A 24748-nucleotide genomic window follows, 5' to 3' on the forward strand; every position below is an offset into this window, starting at 1 on the left:
TTTCTCTGTCCTAGTTCACCAGCTAAACCAGAAACATTTACTTGCAGATAATGGTACATTTACAAACACTGAGGATTATGTGTGCGTTGTGTGTGTGCATATGTCTAGATGTATAAAGTAGGTCTGTTTCTCCTCTCTTTCCCAGCACTGTAAACAGGATTGCATGTGCAGGTTGAATTAAAGTTTTATAGCACAATTAATTTTACACCACATTATTATTATTATTATTATTATTATTATTATTATTATTATTATTATTATTATAAAAAGAACTAAGGAAAAAACCACATGCATTATGGTGCTGTGCATGCCCTGGCACCCCAAGAAACACAATGTGTCCCCCAAAAACCAAGCAATGCTAAATCAGGTACCAGTTGTGGATTACAAATAAATAGTGAACATTGAATAAAATCTCTCCACTTCTGCCCAAAGAGGAAAACACCGGGCAGGTTCTTTGGAATGGAGCAAGATACGTGAAAAGGACAGTGGTTTTCCATGCTCCCTCCGTCCCTTGAAATTCATGCAAGGAAATCCTTATTATCTCCTCTCCACCTGCTAAAGTGCAAATAAAAGTGAAGGGTTTCTCATGCAGTAAACAGTGTCGGTCGTGCATCTGCTTCTGCTGAGTCTGCTAATGTAAACAGTGGAATAGAACTCTGAAAGTCAGACAGAGGACAGACAGTACTCACCTGCTTACAGGAAGAAGGAGGGTTAGTTAGCAGGTCCTACTCAGGCAGGATTCGAAGAGAACAGAGAAGGAAACATGCCAACAGTTAGCCACAGCAATAAAAGGCACAGAGTTTACCAAAGCAACAGCATTTGGGTTTCCTATGTGATTAAAACGCTATGCCAGCAAAATGACTTTTTTTTATGAAAAGAACCAAAGAGGAAATACATCCAGGTCTGTTCTTCTCTCGGCAAGTACATAAGCAGTGAGCTTGCATATTTTGTGCAAAAATACTGCAGACAGTAATTATCAGTGCAATCCTTTGCACATCTGCTCAGAACAGCTGGTCCTATGGAGTTGAAGAACTGCAGTCTAAGCCTCTGAACTCCTTTCTGCAACAGCCATATAACCACTATTTTAAAGCAAGGAATGAATGCACTGAATTGCCTAACAAGGATTAGTCAGGGAGTTCAAAGTAAATTCTACTCAAAACTAAGCATTTGAGTAATATTGTCTCATCCTTTTATAACTAACAGCAGATACATTTCTAGGGAGGGGAGAACAGACCCTTTGTCTTTTCAAAGGATGAAGGAACAGTTTGATATAAAGGAAAGCGAGAAGAGACATATTAATACCATATTAATTGCATTGAAGAAAGAAATGCTTCATTCATGCTCTCTCTCAAGAACAAAAGAACTAGGATTTGCTTTGACGTTTGAATCTGGATGCATTTGTTTAAAGTTTAAAAGTCACAAATTCGGGCTAAGTTTTATAAGCAGAGATATCCACAAGCTTTTCACCCCTGCAATGCCCCTTCCTGGTGCACCATGATAAACTAGGATGTCTTCACATAACCACCCACCCAATTACATTCAAAGCAGGAAGTTTCCAGGTTTGGAACAAGCCAGGATCTTAAACTGCAGTCTTAAGAAGCTGTGATCATTTGCACGCCTCTGCTGTCTTTCCTTTACCAAAGGCCCAGAAAACTATCTTTGGGTAAGGAAAGGAGGTGGTAGTAGATGTTCTCCAGGTCCTAACAGAGGACTGTAATTGGAACCACAAGTCTGCACAACATTTCTGTCAAGGATTCTAGGACTTTTAGCCCCAGCTCCCAGTGAGATAAGATGCCCTGCCAGATCACCCAACTGCCTCTACAGCCTTGCCCTATCCTGCCCAAAGGTAGGTTTCTGGGCAGGAAAAGGTGAGATAACAAAGGGCACATTTGCAAGAATCCTTTGAGCTTTTTTGTGAGCATTCAAACCCAGTGCCTGCAAAAAAATTGAGCCTTTGCACATGTCCAGTTGGAACGCTTACAAAGGCCTGGCCCCTTCTGAACTGAGCAGCAAGACACTCATGAACTCCTGGCCAAGGCGGCTAGAGATTAATCTCAAGTGGCGCCTAGAGACAGAGCAGACTGTGTGCTGTCGGTGGCAAGTTGTACTGACTGGCAGGAGCTGTGCCAGTTAGAAAACAGGGAAACCCAAGGCAGAATGGAAACTGAAGTTTCCACGTTAATTCAGAAATGGCCAGCCAAATCTTCAGAACTTTCTTGTCCTCCAAAAAGTGCATTTTGCAGAGATTCACACAAATAAAATGGCCCCAATCCAGGGGGAGCTAAGAGGTGTTGTAGTCAGGGAGGTTTATGGATTTATTCACTAATAACTTTCATTGGTTCCATGTCGTAATAGCTGGAACAGGAGAAAATGTCAGAGGATTTAAAATTAGAAATAGCTCTTTTTGTATTTTGTTTGTGATACCACACTAAAAGGGGGGAAATTATATAATAGGGTCCACCACTTTATATTATTGGATAGGAATGATTTAGGTTACAAAGCACCTTTGGGCTGTCATTTTAACAACAGCAGGCTGTTTCAAGACATTTGGAAGAGACCATGTTTTTGGAATACATTCCAATAGTTAGGAAAGAATTTGGGAAGCAGGCAGGATGGGGGGAGGGCAAAACTCCATGGTACTGTTCTAGCTGAATTTCATTCATCAGAGGCAGATAGAATGCAGGTGACTTGCTTTCCAAGAAAAGGAGACAGAAATGCTAATAAACAGCTGCTGTTAAAATAATGTTGCTAATGTTATAATCTGTAACTCATTTGTTGGAAAGAAAAAGAAAGGGGGAAATAAGTGAAGCGACCCCCCCCCCCAGCCAAACTAATCCAATCTCACTACTGAAAACTCTAATTGCTCAGAAAGTTTTATTCAAGAGGAGTAGGGTTGCAAGAGCTAGTGCATAACAGAAAAGAAGAAAACACAAAATCAGTAGCACTGGATACAAAGATCAAGTCTGAGATAACAATAAGAACCCCAAACAAGCTACAAGTTCAAATAACTGCTTGCTTGCTTTTTCCTTTATTTCGCACTAAGGTTAGATGCAACTGCAGAGTTTAAAGCAGGTGTAGTCAACCTGGATCTCTCCAGATGCTGTTTGACTCCAACTCCTATCAGCCCCAGCCAATGGTCAGGATTGATAGTAGCTGCAGTTGAGCAACATCCGAAAGGCCACAGGTTCCACATCCTGCTTTAATCCAAGATAATGTTAACACAGCTGCTTTATTGTGCTCCTGTCTTTAGCTTCGGGGCTGAGGTCAACATCTAGCATCCCTGGGAAGCTGCTGAGCCACTGTCAGGTAGACCACTGCCAATGTCACTTCTGGGCTCTGCTTTATGCTATTTCTCAGCCTGCTGCTCCAAGCAAAACCAGATGGCTTGGTTGAGGGCCCATCTCCCATGATTCCCCAGTGCCTCTGCACCATACTGATGGCTGCCACCAACACTAGGTGTGCCCAACAGAACTCACTGATGGAGGAGGGAGCCAACTGGAGGGAACTTTGCTCAGTCCTGCCCCCTTCCTACCTGCAGCTGGCCTTGCTTACTTTGAAATCTATGAGAAAACAGTCCCCACTGCTTGCTCCTCTCCACTGGTGCACTCAGTCCTGGAAACTATTTCTGCAAAGAAGCCCAGGAAGCTCAGGGTTTAGAGTGACAAGAAATGAAAGGAAAACGCCTTACCTGGTGTCTCTGATAAGCTGAGAACATTTTTTCAAAATCCTCCAAATCCAGCATCTTGAAAGCCCTTAAATCATCAATTTCATGCCAGATTGTGCCATGTATCTTCTCCTACAGTCCAAAGAGATACAGAAACATTCAGGGAACAAATAACAATGAAGGCTTGAAGCAGTGTGTGTGTGAGAGAGAGAGTGAGAGAGAGGGGGGGAGAGGGAGAATTATTAAGGTCAAACCCCACTTAAGGTCAGCAGGAAAAAGGCAGAGGGAAATTGTGCACTTCAGAAGAATCAGATGAGTGAGTATCATTATGTAGTCTTCTCCCAATCCATTTAATTACAGTTAACACTGTAACATGTAACACCAAACCAGAAATGGTGGCTTAATGCTCAAGTTCTCTTCATCTGCTATATTCTCTAAGTAGCAAAACAAGCCAGGATCCATCACTTAACCATAGCTTCCCATTGCACTGGGCAGGATTCACCTACTGAACCCCATCAGCAAGCGCCCTGTGCTTCCAACTTGCACCATGGGGCTTCCCTCCCCCATACCTGTGTCCCCCATGTCGGAAGAACCCCCCAGAACAGCACAGGAGGAGGAGACTGGTATGTTCTGTCCCGGAAGCTGACATTCTTGCACAGATGGGACATCTATAATAGTGCAACGTTGAATCCCACCCTTTGTGGAGCTAGAAACTATGGTTAATGGCTTCAAAACAAGACAGGATATGGAAGCCATGTTTTTAAACATGCCTTATGAATCCACGTTTGTTTGGAAGCCACTGAGCCTTGCTTCTTGGTCTGCACTCTAAAATCTGCTTGCAAAAGAATTTCATTGCAGTTTTTTTGTTTAACTGTGAAGTGTCCCCAACATCAATGAACAAAGGCACTGTTAATGTAAAATTGTTAATTTTATGCTAAAGAACTGGAGACTTTAAAAAGAACACAGAAATGTTCGTGGGGGGGGGAGGACTCAAGGAAATCACATTGGCAACAATGATGATTTTCACAGCATGTGGTGTCTTATGGTCCCAAAGAAAAGATTACCAAAGAGACCTCTCAAAGGCTCCTGGCCTGAAAGTTCCTGAAGTGCACTCACACAACAAAGTGCATTAACACTTCATTATTGAATTAATTAGGAACAGCCTCCATTTCCCACTCACAGTCATTAAAAAGAGCAAGAGAAATGTGTTATGCTAGAAAGGAAACAAGTTGATGGTCAGAGCAAAAAGAGCAGAGCCTTTTAAGAAATAAGATGATTAAAGGAAGGAAAAGGTTTTTTTTTAAGAAATACAGAAGTTAAAAAAAGGCATAGCAATGTGCATTTGCACTGTCTTGAGGTGGCTGGTTGGTCTGCAAAGCTGTACTCCCATATCAGTGCTTTTTTAGCTGGTATGAAATACCATAACCTCTTTTTTTGCAGCCCATGGCAGTCATTTTATGCTGGTACCCACAACACTTATCAAGATATGAGTGCTCACACTCATCAAAAGTGTTGGTCCTTATCCGAAGTGTGGAGCTGAGATGACCAAAGTTGACTTGTGCCCCTAGATTATTGGAGCTACTTAGAGGTGCATCAGTTTTTCTGGGAGAATCCTAAATATTTTCTTCATGGAGCGAGAAGCTCAAAAGCTGAACTTTGGAAAACTAAATTTTCCATGGGAGCAATGCTTATATTCATGAGACAGCACAGGCTCCACCATGAGAGTTAAGGACAACAAACCAAACCATCCTTTTTGCTATGTCCACTGCTGTCACCAAAACTTCATTTTTTTCTCTGGCTGTCTCCACTAAATAGCTCTTTAACCTTCCAGAATTGGCCCAACCTATTTTCAATACTGGGTAGAATAGCATGTCACTGAATGACAAGGCCTCAGACCAAATTATTCTAAATCAAATTATGCCTTTACTTAAGAAATTATGCCTTACTTTAGTAAGGCAACAAGTTAAACAAGTTTTGGGGAAGCAATTTTAGGGAAAAAACCACTATTTTCGCCATTTGAGTAGTACAAATGAAAAAATAAACAGATATTAATGGCTAAATTTATATTTCTCTATTATTGCCTAGCTTGACCTTCCTGTGTAAAACTTCCTGGTGGAGGGAAACCTCCCATTCCCGTGCTGACCCTTTTTACTCATGGGAAAATGGACGGCTGGGACAGACAACGTCCTTACACTGCATTCTCATTGCTCAGTTATGAATTAAGAAATTTGTAGCCGCTTTTCATCAGTCAAAATGACTGAGTATTGCGAGTGAAACAAAAGATTCACCTAATGACAAATTATTCCCTTAGCTCCAGAAACATAGTTATGGTCGCTAATCAGCAATATAAAAATACAACAAATTCTTGTTCTTTTGGTTCTTTTTAAAAAAGTTACTTCATCTGTGCATCATTCCATTTCCCCGCTTAATGAGATATTTTTATTCCATGTGAACCTTGGAGAATTAGTTATCTGGCTTCTCTGCTATGCAAAAAGTTTTAGTCCATTATGAGAAATCAGACCTGTGAACAAAATTTCCCAGGACTCCCCAGAGATTGCCTAAGACATAAAGCAAAAAGTATTTGGAGCACACGCAATTAACCAGAGTACATCTTTATAAGGAACTGGCCCTGCAGAGAGGATTTGTTTCTCAAATGCATTGTACAATCCCATTGCCTCATGTCACTGTGCACTGACATACTTGAAATAAAGTACAGTCCTCTGGGAGAGAAACTAGAGATAAGCGAAGCACAGAGAATGGTCATAGCAGGATGCCTCCCTACAAAATGGTTTGTTTCTATGCCCTCTTGCTAGCAAACTACATCATAAACCCAAACCCAAGCATGCAGTCAACTGCCCTAAATGCACTAATCTCTGTTTTGCCATGAAAAGAGGATCAAGGAAAATGGAATGAATTTTGAACATGGGGATGCAAGGCCTGTTCATGATCAAAAGAACATGCTGAGGACTGTGATTTATCATTCATTTTTGGCCTGGCTATAGACAGCAGAAGAGACTCATTGCCAAGTCTTTACTTTTTTACAGTGCAACTGGCTATTTCCCTGGCCGAAACCATAGACAAGGAATTGGGAATCTGTGGCTCTCCAGATGTTGCTGAGACTACTCTTCCCATCATTTCCGAGCACTGGCCATGCTGGCTGCGGTTGATGGGAACTAGAGTCCAATGGTATATGGAGGGTTGACCATCTCTGCCAGAGACCCCTCCCTCAACAGAATACCCTTGTACCCAAGCAAATGACATATTCCAGGTTACTGTGAACTTTTGAAGGGAGTTCTTGTTAGGAAATGGGACGTGCTTATTTCACTGAAAAGGCAGTACAAGTTTCAGCATGAATTGTTCACTTCCTCATCCTTGCAAACTATGAATTCGTCAGGTACATTCATTATGCACAAAGTCCCCACAGCTATCCACAAACATTGCTTTATTTCATTATTTCCTTCTTCTTCACCGTGGCCCTTTCTTTCAAGTGTCTTTGTCTCCAAAATTTCATCCATCTAGGGCAGTGTGGCGTTTGCCTCCTAGGTGGGTCATAAGGAAAGGGTTAAATGAGTGTGAAGTGATTGGCCAGTGGGAACACGAGGGGAGGAGTTAGAGTTAGAGTTGGAGTTGCGTGGAAGTCAGTTGGGAGTTGGAGAAGGAAGAGGGAGGATAAGTCTGTGGGTTGGTCGAGTTTTGATGTGAGAGAGTGAGAGAAACTGATAGGAGGAGTCAGATAGACAGTTGAGATAATCAATTAGCAGTTATTAGGAAACTAAGGATAAGAAACTGACAAGAAAAAGTAACTGAAACCATAAACTTGTTCATGCTTATAAAATAAACTTGATTATTTGTTTTAATGTTAACAACTGTCTGGACTCAGGGTGTACCCGAGAGAAACGGGTTGGTGGCAGCGGGGAAGTGATCATAGTGGTGGCACAGGGATCAATAGACCGTCAAACGTCTGGGGACCCTGTGTGATCGCCACAGGCAGGCATGTCAAAAGTCTGTTTCAGGGACCTAATGCGGCCTGCTAGTCGACTTAATCAGGCCCCCGTGGCAGTACATGTCCTGGGGTAAAATTGTAAAAAAAGCTCAACTTCAATCCTAAGAAAAGCTCAACAACTTTGGTCGGCCCTCATGCATGTTCACTTCATCAAATCTGGCCTTCTTTGGAAAAAGTTTGGGCACCCTAGGGGTTTTATTTGTCATTTTAGAGTCTATGAGGTGAAATGTATGCCTCACATTTCCTTCTGGGAAGCAAGCAAAACATTTATTCCAGAATGCCGAAGCATTTCAGTTCTATTTCTTAAGCGGCCGGGTAGCCAATGTGGTGCCTTCCACATGGGGTTGCCGCAAAATTCCCCTCATTCTTGACCATCAGTCACATTGGCTGGGGCTAATGTGAGTTGGTGTTCAATAATGTCTGCAAGGCTCCATGTTGGCTGCTCCTGGTATTAAGGTTTCTAAAGAGTCATTTCATAGAAGGTGTTAACCACAGGCAAGTTAGTGCAATGCTTCCATGTGTTCAGTATCAAATGTTTCTGACTGAGTTAATGTAACAAAAGTAAGGGTGTCAAGGGAAATTAGTGAGTTGTTGCAGTTTTCTCCCTGGAAACAAAAGCATCCTTCACCCCAGCTCTTTTTGAAGTCTTCCTCTTGCGGCCCAAGAGTGATGTAAATTGAACAGCTTGACAACAAGAACTGGAAAACATTTCCACATCTTTAAGATAAACAATACAGCTGTATTTTCCTCCTTTGTTAAACAGTGACCCTAATAAAGTCCTGCAACCCTACATTGTAAAAAGGTAGGCCTCCCACTGCGAAATCCAGATTTCTTCATCAGTTATTATTGTTCCTTTTAGGCTGCACAATCTCAATTAATTCCTTGGAATAGCCAGTAGGAACTGGAATAGACATCTGCCAGATGCCATATGGTGTGACACTACTCTCTTATTTTTACTGGTCATAGAAGATGGGCTGGTGGACCAAAGGCTGAACCAGAGTTTAAGTTAATATTTGTGAGGGCCAAACTACATGCTGTGCTTCAGATCTGTGGGCAGTATGCAACTAAATAGTTGCCTTAGAGCAAGGGTGAGCAATGGCACAACAGGCCTACCGCCATCCCTAAATCTGTTCTGAAGAGTTGGGGGGAAGCCCAGATCAGATGTACAGGATGTTCAGGGTGAGGAGCAGGAGAAGGGGAGAATGCTCTGTTGTGCAAGGAGCAACCCTTGTGCTAATATAATGATCACCATAGTGCTACACAGAATACAACCCTGAGATTGGATCTTCCTACATTTTTGCTTTGACTGAAATGCAACTGCAGAAAGAACCCCCCTCCCTCCATTGCTCACAGCTGAAGATCTAAGAAAAGGTTTCCCAAACTCGGGTCTCCAATTGTTTTTGGACTACAACTAGTGGTCAGGGATGATAGGAATGGTAGTCTAAAAACAGCTGGAGACCCACATTAGGGAAACCCTGATGTAGGAGAAGGGTTACCTTATCCCTTTCTTCAGTACTCTCTCCTCCATCTAAGTTGCCCCCCCCTCAAACTGCCCCTCATGGGAAAAACAACAGTATTGTCCTCCCTCCCCAGGAAAGCAACAGCTCTGGGTGTTATGCATGTTCCGATTTAGGTAAAGGAAAGGGGTACAAGGAGAGAGAAAAAGTAATTGATCATGAATTTTTCACATGGCATTCTTTGCTCTGTGGTGATGGTGGGGTCTCAAGGCCTCTTATAAGAACATGACGAGAGAGCAATCAAACAACCTGAAGTTTTGAAACTAAAATCAGCCCACCACTTTAAAGGGGAAAACAAGCTGTGTGAGTTGAAGGGCAGCATCATGTGATGCTGTAGGCCTGTGCCACTTCAGATGAGACAGTGAGGAGATGAAATAAATTCCCTCCCACAACATTAAAAATAAACACCCCACAGCACATGCCCTGTACAAATACAACACAATGAATAGAATGTGATAGCTTTCTAGTTAAAGCTAAAGAACCACCACCTCTGGAAACAGAAAAGCATTCACTAACCAGAAATATTAATCATGGCAAACGCTTATCATATCCTCCCAATACTATTCTTGCAGGCCCCAAAATAGCATTTGCATTCACCTCTGAAGCCCCCATTTATTAGCACAGCTGCCTCCACTCTTAACCAGAGGGGAGGATAAGTCTGTGGTGGCTGCATGCTAAAGAGAAACACCTGTGTGTCCCTCTCTACTTTATTTTCCCCTCCCACTAGTATGTGTGTTTGTGTAGTTGTTACATCTTTCCTTCGAAGCACTAAGTCCTGTGTTCTGAAAATGAAAATAAATCCCTGTCTTACATTCTCTCCCACAGCCCCACGTGGCTCTGACAGACAAGCACAGGCGGAGCAGCAAATACTTCACTTCATCTTATTTTAAAAGAAATTGGAGGGGGAGGGAGAGAGAGAGAGAGAGAGAGAGAGAGAGAGAGAGAGAGAGAGAGAGAATTCTTGTGGCATTCCAGAGGTCCCAGGACACTCATTCCAAATGCCTGAGTTGAGTCCTGAGTGACTTGGAGTCTAAAAAAGAGTGTGGATTTCTAGGCAGTCACCCAAATTCAACACAGACACTGTTCAATCTGTGTGTGTTTTTTTCTTTTTTTAAAAAAAGAAAACAACAATGCCAAGAGAGAAACAGGGGTAGGAGGGAATATAGGGGTGGGAGAGGTTACAGATCTTGGACAGAATGAATGTGCCATGCAAAAATTAGTCTGGAGACTCCTCCAGAAGGATGTACTATGAAGAGTTTTACCAGGGTTGGGAGAGAATAGGGGAATTGTATTCAAGCATGATTACATAATGCATAAGCTGTCATCAATATTGCATTTTTTCTTAGAAATCATCCCTGCAACTATTCAGCGTTTCACACATCTGAATCAACCTGGTCCTTTCAAAGAGGGGCCATGAATAATGAGGAAGGAAGGAGAAGCATTTTACACTTTATCTTTAAAACCTTGGGGCACTTGAGCATATTCTCTTTCTTGTCAGGAGTATGAAAGATTAAGTTTCTAGAACCACCAAATGTAATGAATTTGACTGGGAGATTTGCAGAACTTCAAATCTCATCAACTCTTGGTCAGGAAATGATGTTCCTGGGCATGCTCAAATGCATCCAGGCTTTAAGTAATATGCTCTCACCTTCAGAAGGGTATGCTTGCCAGAAGGAAGGGTGGAGCCAGGCGCAAAGCCCATTATGAGCTAGGCTGGAATGTGAGACTCCACTTATAATGGAACTACTCCTTCCAGACTGGCGTGTGTGCATGTGTGTGTGTGTGTGTAGGTCGAGTCCAAATGTCACTCAATCCAAAATCCATCAACACCTCTTTTAAAATATAGAGCAATCCAAAGATGCCAAATATAAAATTAATACAATTGCCAAGGTCTTTCAGTGAGGACCTGTACGCTCACCCACAACATTTTGTGCCTGAAGGTTATTCAGCTAGAAATTCCTTCTCAGGCAACCAATTTAATAGAAATAACCAGACAATATCCGGTAAACCTAAGCAACAGTCACAAGATCTACACAGAATGGCTCTCCTTCCCCTTACCTCACTCAGCTTGGCCCAGTTGAAGGACTTCAGCGGATGAGACGGCTGTGGGGTTGATTTCTTCTTCAGACTGGGCCCAGTGCCGCTGAAGGTGGTGGCGGAGGAAAGGGGAGGCATGCCCATGTTGAAGAAAGGCGGTGCTCCGGGAGGTGGAGGAGGTCCTCCTGGGGGAGGAGGTGGAGCGGGCGGAGGGGGGCAGCTGGAGAATGGAAGTGGTGGTGGAGGCGGCGGCAAAACCTCCGGAGCTTGTAGAGAAGAGGCAAATGGGCCACCAGGAGGTAGCTGAGGAGGGGGAGGGAAGGAAATGCTGCCCCCTTGCTGAAAATAAGAAGAGAACATTCTGATTAGTGTTGCATCAAAAACAGGTCCATTCTCAGGCCAGATGTTTTGCGTGTGAGAGGGGCAGTTCTGGCATTTTGAAAGGCAGCAGGAAAGAATTTTGGCAAAATCCTTTTCCCTTTGTCTATCTATGTTTGCCACAATGTCAGTGCTTCTCAGTCCTGGGTCATGCCGATGGCCCACCTAGTACAACAACTTGCCATCACAGTGGCCAACCAGATGCCCATGGGAAACCTGTAAGTGGGACCTGAGGACAAGAGAACTCTCCCTCCCTTGGTTTTCAGGAACATTGCTGCCTTGGACCATGGAGGCAGAGCATAGCAGCTCAGTGGCTTTATCCTCCCCACAATGCCTCCCAAGATGTAGGACTCTTCAGGGAGGCATCAGTGGAGGGGAGGGAACACGGATGCAGCAAAACAAGTTTTGAAAAAACATAAGGCAGAAGCCTCTGCTGATACTCTTCTGGTACGGTCTTCACCTCTGCAATGTTTTTGTTATATTTCCCCTGCTGCCATCCTCAAAGATGTGCTTTCGACTTCTCAAGGTTCCTCAAAAATTGTCCACTGCAGAACTTCTGGTCAGGCTTTAAAGCTAACACAGACTAACAGCAAATATAACAGGATGTCAGCCTCATGTGGGAGCTCTACTCCATCCTACAACAGCAGGAACATTCTGAATTCTTACATCAGGCAAATGGCTGCTAGGGAGAGGGACTTTTTAAGGTAGTGTCCAAATATGGAATTCCCCCTTCATATCCGTTTCTCTGGCACCATCTCTGTTATCATTCAGGCACCTAGAAAAGTCTGTTCTGTTCCATCCTGCTGTTGTGGGTGCAGGGGCACAGGTTAGCCACCAGGAGACACCCCAAGACAGATCAATGGGCAGAGAGAGTTGGGGTTACTTACAACTAAACACAGCACTTACCTTATGGTACAGCATATGTATAGGTAAAGGGACCCCTGACCATTAGGTCCAGTTGCGGACGACTTTGGCATTGCGGCACTCATCTCAATTTACTGGCCAAGGGAGCTGGTATACAGCTTCCAGGTCATGTGGCCAGCATGACTAAGCCGCTTTCTGGCGAATCAGAGCAGTGCATGGAAATGTTGTTTACCTTCCCGCCAGAGCAGTACCTATTTATCTACTTGCACTGCATGCTTTCGAACTGCTAGGTTGGCAGGAGCAGGGACCGAACAATGGGAGCTCACCCTGTCGTGGGAATTCGAACCGCCAACCTTCTGATCAGCAAGCCGTAGGCTTTGTGGTTTAACCCACAGTGCCACCCACGTTTGGTACAGCATAACACATGCATAATCCCACAAGGAATAAACTAAAACTGAAGCGATGAGCAAAATAAAATAACGGAAAGCATTTGATGTATGGCTACTGATTCTATTTTCTTTATCAGAGGGTTCATGAACCTTTCAGCAAGGGTATAACTACTTGCAAACTTTTCTTTCTCTTTAGAAAAGGGCAGATGTACAAAATTAGAACTTCACTGTATCTCTTTTCTTTTTGTGTTTGTGCATGCTATGGAAGGAGAAGAAAAATCCCTGTATCCTACCGAGAACTCATTGAGTTGAGTTACAAGGTCGGTCATTTGGTCCCGGGTTTGACGTAGCTCCAGAGATTCCTTTTGCAGTTTGTCCTTCATTTTATTCAGCGTCTTCATCATTTCATCTTTCTCCTGGGTCTTTATCTCACATTCCCTTTCTTTCTTCTCTAGCCTACTCATCAGCTCAGCATGCTCTGCCGTGGAAAGAAGACCAAAGTGCGATGAATGATTTCAGACAAGCTACTCAGTCAAAAGCCATGAAAAAGGGGAACAATGGGTGAGAAACATAAATGTAAACTTTCAAACATTCTAAAGGCTGATTCTTGATAGCACAGTTGGTTACAGTGTGGTGCTGATAACACCAAGATTTGATTCTTGTATGGGGCAGCTGCGTATTCCTGCATTGCAGGTGGTTGGATTAGATCAGGGGCAGCAAACTTTTTCAGCAGGGGGCCGGTCCACTGTGCCTCAGACCTTGTGGGGGGGCCAGACTATATTTTGAAGAGGGAAAAAATGAATGGATTCCTATGCCCCCCAAAATAACCCAGAGATGCATTTGAAATAAAAGCACACATTCTACTCATGTAAAAACACCAGGCAGGTCCCACAAATAACCCAGAGATGAATTTTAAATAAAAGGACAAATTCTACTCATGTAAAAACACTCTGATCCCAGGACCATCTGTGAGCCGGATTGAGAAGGCGATTGGGCCAGATCTGGCCCCCGGTCCTTAGTTTGCCTACCCATGGATTAGATGATCCTGAGGGTTCCTTCCAACATTACAATTCTATGATTCTATGATTATAAACGGCTTGGTTTGTGGAGTTGCATTAAAACTAGAAGGTAACCTGTAGCTCTCCAGGTGTTGGATCACAGTTTGTCTCATCCCTGACCACTGGCTATTTTGGCTGGGGTTGAGCTGGAGTCGAACAATATCTGGATGGCCACAGGTTACCCACCTATGATATAGATGCAGGTACAGTTTTTGATGAGAATCAGCAGGTGTTTTCTAATGAGGAGACATCCCAAAAACTGGAAGCTTTATCAAAATGTCAGAATCAGATTTACATTCAAATGCTAGCTCACCCAGTAGGCAACTGGGTTAAGTCACCTATCCTTTAGCCACAATTCACATCTATAAAACAGGAACAATAGTGGCCTACACAATCATGCATCCCTAGAACCCTGTCATTCACTCCACTGCTTGGAGATCTGTGGTTCAATCAGATTCCCTCTCTATTATCCAGAGTATAAGACAACCACATACCTTTTCGGAATTTCTCTGCCTGATCTCTCCACTGTTTCACTTCATTCTCATTTACCAACCTGAATGGAGATAAAGCCAGATCAGCTTAGATCTATACCCAAGTAATTAAATACAAATATTCCTAGGAGAATAGGAAAAAACTAGCTACTCAATAGTATAGTATTCTCAATACTATTACTAACCTACTAAGGTAAAATTAACATTCTCAATGTGAATGCAAATTGTACCAGATGAAAAGGCGACATTTATCCACAAAGAACGGTTATCTCCATGCTGATGAAATGTCATCTAAAAGCAGGCCTTGTCCTTAACATGCTGCATAATATTCGGCTATTGGCAGTTAGCATGCTTCTTACATTTTAATGATGTTCTTGACATTGAAGTTCTCCAAAGGAGCTATATCAGGATCATCCCCTCGCTCATCCTGAAGAACAATTTGCTGCAGTATCCTGTCTAACAGCTGCCATTGTTGAAACGTCCCCCCATTTCGTTTATCTGCAACGACAAATGTCAGTGAGGAGGTGCATCTAGATAAATGGCTTTGATGAAAATCCCTGTAAATTTTCATTGAATGCTAAGACTGAGCCCTTCTTGATGACTTGGTTCCTATTGTGGTTACTTCAGCCATTCATTATTTTAGTGAGTTCCCTTTAGAGCCACACTGGATGTGATCATCAGGCAGGAAGAGGAAGCAACAGTGCAATCCTAACCATATCTCCACAAAAATCAATACTATCTAGTTCACGGCTTCAATGAATTCACTTTGAAAGAGAACTTTGTGGAGATGCGCACCAGCTCCTTTATCTTGTGTTCAAACCTAATTTCTGAAACCAGCTATAGTGGATAAGGAATCTCATATTTGCTACTGAAATCAAATTTCTACTTCAGTGGAAAAGATGACCAAATATTCCTGGCAGATATTAATCCTACACCAAGCCTTTGCCTAACTGTACTGATTGGAAGCAACTAATCTGCTGTTACTAGGCCATTCAATCAGATGGCTTTCAATCCCCATATTTGTATCATATGCCTCAAAGAGAAATTACTAATTTGATTTTCTAATTAAGGCATGGGAACTTTCTACTTATCCATTCCCATGCGGTGCCAAGCAAAAACCAAGCCTTTTCTGTGAAATTCCCACTTAATTCTCTTTTTTTAAAAAAAAAATAACTTCATTCTGTGTCAATTAAAGGTGGCACCTGTTTCTCAGACCCTGAGCACAAATGTCCTTGCCTTTCTTAATAAACAATAATTTAATCAAGAAGGATTTGGTTTCCAGTTGGACAGCATCCATCTACTACTTTTTAAAGAAGTGGCTGCTTCATGTTTGGAGACCTTAAGTGGAAACAAAGAAGAATAAGAAGAAATATGAGAAATCCCTCGTGCAAGCATGCAAGACGCATTATCACAAGGACATGCTCCAGTCAAACAAAAGCACTCAAAAAGAGTGCAGTGCAAGTCTAGTGAGGGGTGTGGCTTTAGGAAAGTCCCAAGGACCGGATAGAGAGGCCTGGAGGGTCTCATTCAGACCCTAGGCTTGAGATTCCTCACCCTTGCTGTACACTAAGCACCTACTCATACTGGATAACTCATCTGGCTTCTTTCACCAGCCAATCCTCAAATACTTTCAAGAATATTTTCAATGGTCATATTAGAGACTTTCATATGAATGGACTTGGCTAGGTTTCTCACTAAACAACACAATGGAAAGTAGGGCTCAGGGAAAAAAGAGTGGATTGACTAGAGTTCCACTATAGGGGAGCCCAATTCTCTAAAGCTCCAGAAAGGTAAGGATTCAACAAGCCATACTTCTGTCATTCAGAAAATCTTCCCAATCAGGGAATTCTGCAGTACCCACAGGGAGAAGAAATATACTCACAAGGCATTTGCAAGCAGTGCTGGAGTACAGATAGTAAATATGGATAAGCATCTGTGTGCTTCAACCTCTTCTTGATCATCTCAAACATCTGCGAGGCGCTCTTTGTGTCAATATGTGCCTATAGCAAAAGGAAACATGGGAAGGTGCAGAGTAAAACAAGAGAAATCTCCTAGTTTTGAAATCCTATGAGGCATCTAGTATTAAAATCTCAGAAGGACTGAAATGCACACCACCATTTGTGAAGATATGCTTCAAACTGAAAAAGAGGGGGAAGGAGGCTTCGCAGTGATGGGTTACTTTGATGACAAATTAAGTCTAAGGCAATTAGGGACAGAATATGGTTTACAAGGCAAGACATGGGGATGGTTGTTGTTGTTGTTTAGTTGATTAGTTCGTGTCCGACTCTTCGTGACCCCATGGACCAGAGCACACCACGCACTCCTGTCTTCCACTGCCTCCCAGAGATCTGTCAAATTCATGTTGGTCGCTTCTATAACACTGCCCAACCATCTCATCCACACGGGGATGGTACAAGTGTACATAATAACACCTTGCTATCAGCAGCACCAAGTGGTGTGTATATATGAGAATGAGCTGCATGCTGAACACAAGAGGTAGCATTTTTGTATCACTGAACACTGAGATTTTGAAGGTCAATTCAGCTCAGTCCATAGTATTGAAGGAGCTAGTTCCTCACTGCAATATGTCATGCTACTCCACTTGCCTGAGAGAGGAGGAACCTGACTTTTAGTGGTGCTACTCCTACCCGGCAGATAAATTTTGGAAGGATGGGGGGGATACAAATCCTGTTACACCCCATGAGAACTGCCCTGTGTGGTTCTACAACCATTCTTTTTCTATATGGAATAAATGCTTTATAACTAACAACAGGAAAGATTAATATGCATCAAAAAAATTATATTGCTTCTGCAATTAAAAAAACCCCACCCCAAACCTAAGGGACAAGCAATAAAAGCACCATAATTCCATAGCTATAGTGTTGACTGAAATCATGAAAGCACCATACGTTGTTGTTTTGGTGTGCTATTTGTTGCTTGTAAAAAGAAAGAAAAAAGAGCTTCACTGGAAACTCAAGAGCTAATCTGGGGCAGGTGCTTGGCTCAAAGAGCAGGGAGCTGTCCACTGGGACTCTATAATTGATGGTGCTGAATTTAGAAGCTCCATGTATGGTTAAATAACAGAAGCTTACATCATCGAGTCAAGAGAGTATGAGACCGGAGCAGTGTCACTCCAAACATCTAGCTTGTAGGGACATTCAATTTATCCCACAAAGGAGCATCTTCCAGCTCTAAGTGAGTAAAGTCCAAGATAATCTAGAAAACAAGACTCCAGAATGCAGGCAGACTATAGGTCCAAAAGACAGGAAAAAAGCAACAGCAACAGATGGAAGGGGACCAATCTGACGAGCCAAGCCAGTAGCTTCCACAACATCCAAGTCCAAGCCTGTTATGGCTCTCCAGTACATTTGCTAAATACTTGGAACAGGCAACCACATTACGATCAGGTGAACAAACAACAACTAGACAGAGGAGCTTTAAGTATTTGGTGCCATGAAGTTGAGAGACAGAATCCTGACATCATCTAAATTCATCTAGTGCCACCAGTCAACATTGCTGGCTGCTTTTTTTTCGTCTGCACTGTAAATAAGAAACAGAGCAACCCATATCTCTTCAGTTGTGAGAAAATCAGATCCTCACCACATGGAAAAATGGGGGGGAAATCATATAAATTTATACTAAACAGCCAAAGCAAACAGGAAAGCTTTTCTGACTTTTTTAAAAAATAAAAAAGCCTTTCCAGAGAAACACTCACCACTTCAAACCTCTTTGCAAGTTCCAAGTCATCTTCATTTCTTACCATCTCAAAGAAATCTAAGTGCCTAGAAGACAGAATAAAATAAAGTCATACAATCCACCTCTTGCTTGCAATAGTGCAAGCTGGGTGAATGGGGAAAGACTGTTTTCCACTGAAAGAAAGGATAAAAAGGGAAAGGTGCTACCTTTTCCTTAATTCAACTTGGTCTGATGAGCTTATATTAAGTTTTGACTTTCACAATGTTATGCTTCCCACAGAATAAAGTATTTCAATGCTTGTTGAACTTTAAATCCAAAATAAATGATAAATACATAATGGGAATTGGGAGTGGGACCTACCGAGAAGCTGTTAGAACAGACAACAATTGACAACTCCCATCAGCTTCAGCCAGCATGGCAAGTTGGGATGATGGTAATTGTAGTCAAACAACATTTACAGTGAAACAACATCCCTGAAATGAACTAAGGTGTGCATACAGATAATTTAAAAGTGAATGTGCAGAGAGTTTACAGTAGATGTGCATTGGACATGTGTTTGTTGGGATCACATCCAGTCACTTAAGATTCCAAGCTTTGCACTACAGAGTCTGTGGGCCTTCAATCCATGTTGATTGACCCTCCCATCAGTATGACATATGGATACAACATCTCAGAGTAGACTCTGCTGCTTGTGAAATCCAAGGTGTAGCTATCAATAGTAATGTTGCCCGAACTCCAGAAATTACCTGTACAGGAATATACATTTGCTCACTATCTGAAAAAGTGTGCATGCACACGAAAGCTTATACCCAGAACAAACTTAGTTGGTCTCTAAGGGTCTACTAGACATTTTTTTATTTATTTCAACTGCATCAGACCAACACGGCTATCTCTCTGAATACATTTGTTCGGTATGTGTATGTGTGAATTATCAACATCAAGCCAAGGGAAATTTGTCCATCACTGGATATTGAGTACACAACAGCCTCATATTTTCTCAGCATATATGGCTCACCTATCCAGCGTTGCATTTTCATGTCCTCTGAGCTTGTCAATAACAGGTTGAATGCCCAGCATTAAAAACTCATATCGTAGGTGCAATCGAAATTCCAAATTGTCCTAAAGGAAAAGGGAAAAAAATAGATCAAGTCATCAGAGGGGAGGGGATCAGGCTGATTCCAATAATTGCTATTCATCAGTTCCTGTTGTTCCTATCAGCTATCCCACCGTGCTTCACCACTGAGCTACGGGATAGATACCCTACTTTTTAAAAAGAAATGCTCAAAGTGGCTTACAAGTAATAAAATATACATATAATAAAACCAAACCCACATAATGCAACACACTCTGTTAAAGACTTACCTCACCAGTACCTGCATTCAAAACAGCATTAATAAAGGACATGATGGCAGTTTTGAGATTCACTTCATCTCGATATCGCCCCAGGCTCCGGTCGAGCTCATTGAGTAATGACTGCAAAGAAGAGCAGGGAGAAAGTAATGCACACTACCACTGTAATGCTGAATTTCATTATAGCTCCTGCCCAGAAACACACAGAGCGCAAGTTATTGTTCAAATGCTTAGAAGAGAGTGAAGAGAGACTATGAGAAAAGCTTATGAATGCAAGACAAACATTTCTGCTTGATAACCTAAAATGGTTCAAAAACGTATTTTCTGCTTCACATTATTTGCTTGTTGAAGCTTGGAATATTAAAGCCATCAGTTGGATTCCCATGATGGCTTATAAAACAACAAACCAAATTATAACAAAACATGAAAACAAGAACTTTGAAACACCACAATATAAAAAAGGGATGGGGAATGTCTGCCCTGTGGGACAAATTTGACCTGCCACAGGTCTCTTCTAACAATGTGTTAACTTTTTGTTTATAAAATTATCAATATAGAACTACATTTAAATGTAACAGATCAAGGACACAATGCCCCATTCCCTTCAAAGAGCTAGAATTTTCAAACAGTTAGGTCCTCTTCCCAAGGAAGTCTGGGAATTATCTCCTCAGCAGAATTGATGAAATACAGGTCCCAGAATTCTTTGAGGGAAACCATGATAGTTTGAAGTGGTATGATACTTTTTTAAATGCATAGTACACATGGGGCCATAATGGTTTTTCCAACTGTTGATAATGGGTGGGGAAATAAAAAGCTAAATAGCGATCAGCAAGAAAAGCTGCCCTGGGTCACTCTTAGGATTACTATACATATTATAAATCAATGCCAAGAAAGATAAAACCAACTAAAATTAATCAAAACAAATAAAATAAAATAAAATAAAATAAAAGGTATCTGAAGAAGTGTGCATGCACACGAAAGCTCATACCAAGAACTAACTTAGTTGGTCTTTAAGGTGCTACTGGAAGGAAATTTTTTTGTTTTGACTATGGCAGACCAACACGGCTACCTATCTGTAACTAAAATTATTCAGTTCATTAATTGCACTAATATTTATACACGGCATTACATTGGAGCTGAACATGATCTTCATGCCTCACTTCATGAAAGACAGAAACATGAGGCAAAACTACCAAAGAAAATAAGGTCTTAAGTGCAGTGAAATTTTGCATTGTGAAAGTTATCTGTTTTTATTGTTGCTCCTCGTGGTGGAGTACCATACCTACAGAAATCACTGCTTTCTATTGGATTAGTGCTGGTTTAAGCAGATGCTCTTCTTTAGGCCAATTCCTCCTCCTCCTCACGGGAGTGGCTTAGTAACAGTGAACCCAGTGTGGTGTAGTGGTTAAGAGCGGTAGTCTCATAATCTGGGGAACTGGGTTCGCGTCTCCGCTCCTCCACATGCAGCTGCTGGGTGACCTTGGGCCAGTCACACTTCTTTGAAGTCTCTCAGTCCCACTCACCTCACAGAGTGTTTGTTGTGGGGGAGGAAGGGAAAGGAGAATGTTAGCCGCTTTGAGACTCCTTAAAGGGAGTGAAAGGCGGGATATCAAATCCAAACTCTTCTTCTTCTTCTTCTTCTTCTTCAGTTGAGACCAAGAGGCTATGCCGCAACCATTGCAGACGTCTTGTTGCTGACATTATAGATTTGTCTGCTTGACCATTTTCTAGAGTTGTTCTTCATAGCTAATGTGTAATTAATGATACAGACTCCAATATTTTTTAAAGCAGGATGTTTGATGGGATATGGGCTGTAACTCAGCAGAATATCACATCTCTCTCTCTCTCTCTCTCTCTCTCTCTCTCTCACACACACACACACACACACACACATACACAAACACACACACACACACACACACACACCCCTGCACCTTATGCATGGTTGTATGAGAAGAAATCCCAACACATGACCTCCTACCCATGAGTAGGGGGCTACATGTGACCAGGAAACTTGATTGTGTGGGTGTCTCAATCACATGGATTCCCTATACACATACTGGAACCTGTGCACTGGGCAAGTCCTTCTCACATGTGGTTGGGTGTGTATGCATGGAGATGCTTAAAGTACAGCCCCGTTCCTCTCTACATGCACTTTCACCCTTCATTACTTTCAGAAGACTGTTACAGATTCACAGTGTGCACCCTTCAAAGATCAACCGGCTGCACAGAAGCACTAAATCAAATTGCTCTTAGCATAGAGTCAGCTAATTTGACAACAAAGACCAGATATGCTGAGTAAGGATTCTTCCTTCCTGCTTAATAAGTTCATTCACCCCTTGCTACTGGACAGGATTGATACTGATCCATAGTTGCTTTTCTGTCACACTTGAAACTTGGAAGTTGGGACAAGGCAGTCACTGGTTATGAGAGCAGGGGGGTGGGCAGCAGAAAGCCAGGGGCCTACAATAAATTTGAGTCCACATACTTCCATAATGGGATCCTCAAAGGAGCATGTTTTACCTCTGGAGACTCTATCTAGCACTCTGCTTCTACACACATATTTTTCCGGGGGCGGGGGATCACCTAGCAAAGTATTTGTCTGCATATCTTTACTAACACACACACTATTGCACACAATTTCCCCTTATATAGATATTTTGCAAATGTTGGTGCCCTGCAATTGCAAAATTTTGAGAAGCGTGAATTTCGAAGGATAACTGCATTTCAATTCACACATTGGTCTGGGAAGTGATAATTAGGTGGGATCGCAATAAAATGTGAGCCAAACTAATTATGCTACCATCACCCAAATCCCTATTTGAAATTCGAAAAATCCAGGGAGAGACCTGGAGACAGTGGATTTTAGAAGTATCCCTAAGAGTGGCTACTGGAAGCAGTAGAGACATGCATGATAGATGATGCCCCCATATAAAGCCAGTGGGGGAAAGTTAATTTAGTGTTGGACTGGTGTCTTTTAAGACTTAATATTATTAAACAGATTTGAGTTGTTCTGGGACATTAATGCACTAGCTTCAGCTGAAACACAGTCCATTTCACCTCCACCCTGCTCCAGGTTTTCATCTCTAAGCCTGTTCTACAAACTGTGAATGCTACTTCTCTATTCCTTGGTGGGCAAATCAAGAACAAGACTCAGCTTTGTGTTCCCCGCCATCGGAACCTGTCTCTGACCTAAGCTATTTTGGTCTTCAACCAAATTCAATATTTTCCCATTTGCTAGGACCATTTCTTCAAGTTGTCATCATTCTTTTTTTATTTATTATATTTTATTTTAAAAGGAGTAAGCACTTCAAACACTGCAAGTCAAATAAAAGCAACTAATTCAGCAAGCTGCAGAAACAGACAGGAGTGGGCAGGGGGTGGGAGAGGTTGTCAGTCCTATTCCTTTGGACTCAGCAGAAGTTTTCAGCATATGCAAACGCAAACGACATCTGCCACTCTAAAATTATGTGAGTGAGGAGAGGAGAGCTCAGAGCTTCTCTCTTGCACCTCTGACATTATTGGAAGGACTTGAGTTTTTTTCTCTCCTTCTAGACAGATGAGGCCTTACATTAACTCATAACTACAACATTAACATTAAAAAAAAAAAAAGATGAAGGTAGAAGGAACAAGTGGGAATATGAAAATAACTTCTGAACAAACATAATGTGAATGCTTGCAGAATCACAGAGAGACAGGAAAAGTAGAGAGCAAAAACAGAGGGCCGAGACTTAACTAATATTCCAAGTTGTGGTTTTCCTTCCCAAAAGAAGTTGAATTAGGCCCATCCTACACATTTTAGGCTTTTAAAAATGTAAAAAAAATAAATCATTAATTTCTCTGGCCTTTAACGATGTTCAATTATGTTAAGTAAAGGTAAAGGGACCCCTGACCATTAGGTCCAGTTGTGGCTGACTCTGGGGTTGCGGTGCTCATCTTGCTTTATTGGCCAAGGGAGCCGGCATACAGCTTCTGGGTCATGTGGCCAGCATGACTAAGCCACTTCTGGTGAACCAGAGCAGCGCACGGAAACGCCGTTTACCTTCCTGCCGGAGCAGTACCTATTTATCTACTTGTACTTTGACGTGCTTTCGAACTGCTAGGTTGGCAGGAGCAGGGACCGAGCAACGGGAGCTCACCCCATCATGGGGATTCAAACCGCCGACCTTCCGATCGGCAAGTCCTAGGCTCTGTGGTTTAACCCACAGCGCCAACTGGTGTTTTAATTGCTCTGGTAGGTCCCTATGCTCTTTTCATTTCTGTTTAAAATGCTTTAACTTGTTTTAGTGATGTTCTACTCAGTGGCTGCGTTCACATGTCATGTTAAACCATAGTTAAACATGGGCTGTGGTTTAACACAAATGAGCAGAGTTCCTCCTTCATTCCTTCTCTTCTTCTAGTTATGCTGTGCTGGAAGCAACTAACCACAAGCCTTGCCTTGTTATATTGTCCAAACCTGGGTTTGGCTACAATTCATGGGGTGTTGTTGTTTTTTGGAGAGAAATGAACCACCTGCTGAAGTTTAGAAAACAGGACAAGCTGGGGCTTTTGGTTTATTGCACCCAGCACCAGGAGCAGGGAAGCAGATACTTTTGAACAGCAACAACAGTAAAAGCATCAAACCTAAGATGCTATGAAGCTACATGACAATCTCCTGTTCTTCACTTCTTTTAATATGAGCATCAAGATCACACGGAGTCAACAGATATGGTCAGCAGGAAACAGAATGAAATCATGGACAGCGGATAAATCCTTACCTCAAAAACATTCTGAGCAGAGGAGGACATAACATTATTCCCTCATTGTGCTTGTAATAAAAGGTTCTCTTTGCTACAACTGTTAGACTTTAGATCAGGGATGGGGAACCAGTGGCTCTCTAGATGGGGTGGGACTCCAGCTCCCATCAGCACCAGTCAGCATTGGCCAATGGTCAGGGATAATGGGAGCTGTAGACCAGCAACAATTGGAGAGCCACAGGTTCACCATCCTTGCTTTAGACCTACATGAGCATTCAAAATGATAGAAACAGTCCAAAGTGATAGAATTCATCCCTTGACTGAATATTCAAGATTCGAATTATTGCATCTATTATAGCTGACACCAGCTCTTCTGATGCCAATATTCAAAGGGAGAAAGATGAGTTGAAGGCATTCAAAGTTACCTTGCCTGAGTTTAACTCTGGCCTCTAGGAAGGAACATTGCAGAAAAGACCATTTTGGCATGACGCAAGCATCAGAGGAAGGGGAAAAAAACACACAAACAGGAGCACGTCCTCATTGCTCTTAAGAAAACAAAGAGGAG

General features: G+C 42.2%; 1 protein-coding gene across 4 annotated transcripts in view; it reads right to left on the reverse strand.

Annotated features, from left to right (window-relative positions):
• The window catches only part of DAAM2 (dishevelled associated activator of morphogenesis 2), a 228822-nt gene that overhangs the window by 45956 nt on the left and 158118 nt on the right, over positions 1 to 24748 (reverse strand). For 3 of the 4 annotated variants that reach the window (XM_077925643.1, XM_077925642.1, XM_028724410.2), the window contains 10 exons: positions 19460 to 19570; positions 19113 to 19216; positions 18117 to 18183; positions 16284 to 16401; positions 14761 to 14899; positions 14405 to 14463; positions 13146 to 13330; positions 11243 to 11560; positions 3689 to 3796; positions 690 to 725 (listed from right to left, as the gene is read on the reverse strand). In XM_077925643.1, coding sequence (XP_077781769.1) covers positions 690 to 725; positions 3689 to 3796; positions 11243 to 11560; positions 13146 to 13330; positions 14405 to 14463; positions 14761 to 14899; positions 16284 to 16401; positions 18117 to 18183; positions 19113 to 19216; positions 19460 to 19570 — 1245 coding nt within the window. The remainder of the gene's footprint in view (positions 1 to 689; positions 726 to 3688; positions 3797 to 11242; positions 11561 to 13145; positions 13331 to 14404; positions 14464 to 14760; positions 14900 to 16283; positions 16402 to 18116; positions 18184 to 19112; positions 19217 to 19459; positions 19571 to 24748) is intronic. The other variant, XM_077925644.1, reaches the window with a different exon arrangement.

This window comes from Podarcis muralis, chromosome 3 (assembly GCF_964188315.1).
Source record: "Podarcis muralis chromosome 3, rPodMur119.hap1.1, whole genome shotgun sequence".
NCBI classification, from domain to species: Eukaryota; Metazoa; Chordata; class Lepidosauria; order Squamata; family Lacertidae; genus Podarcis; species Podarcis muralis.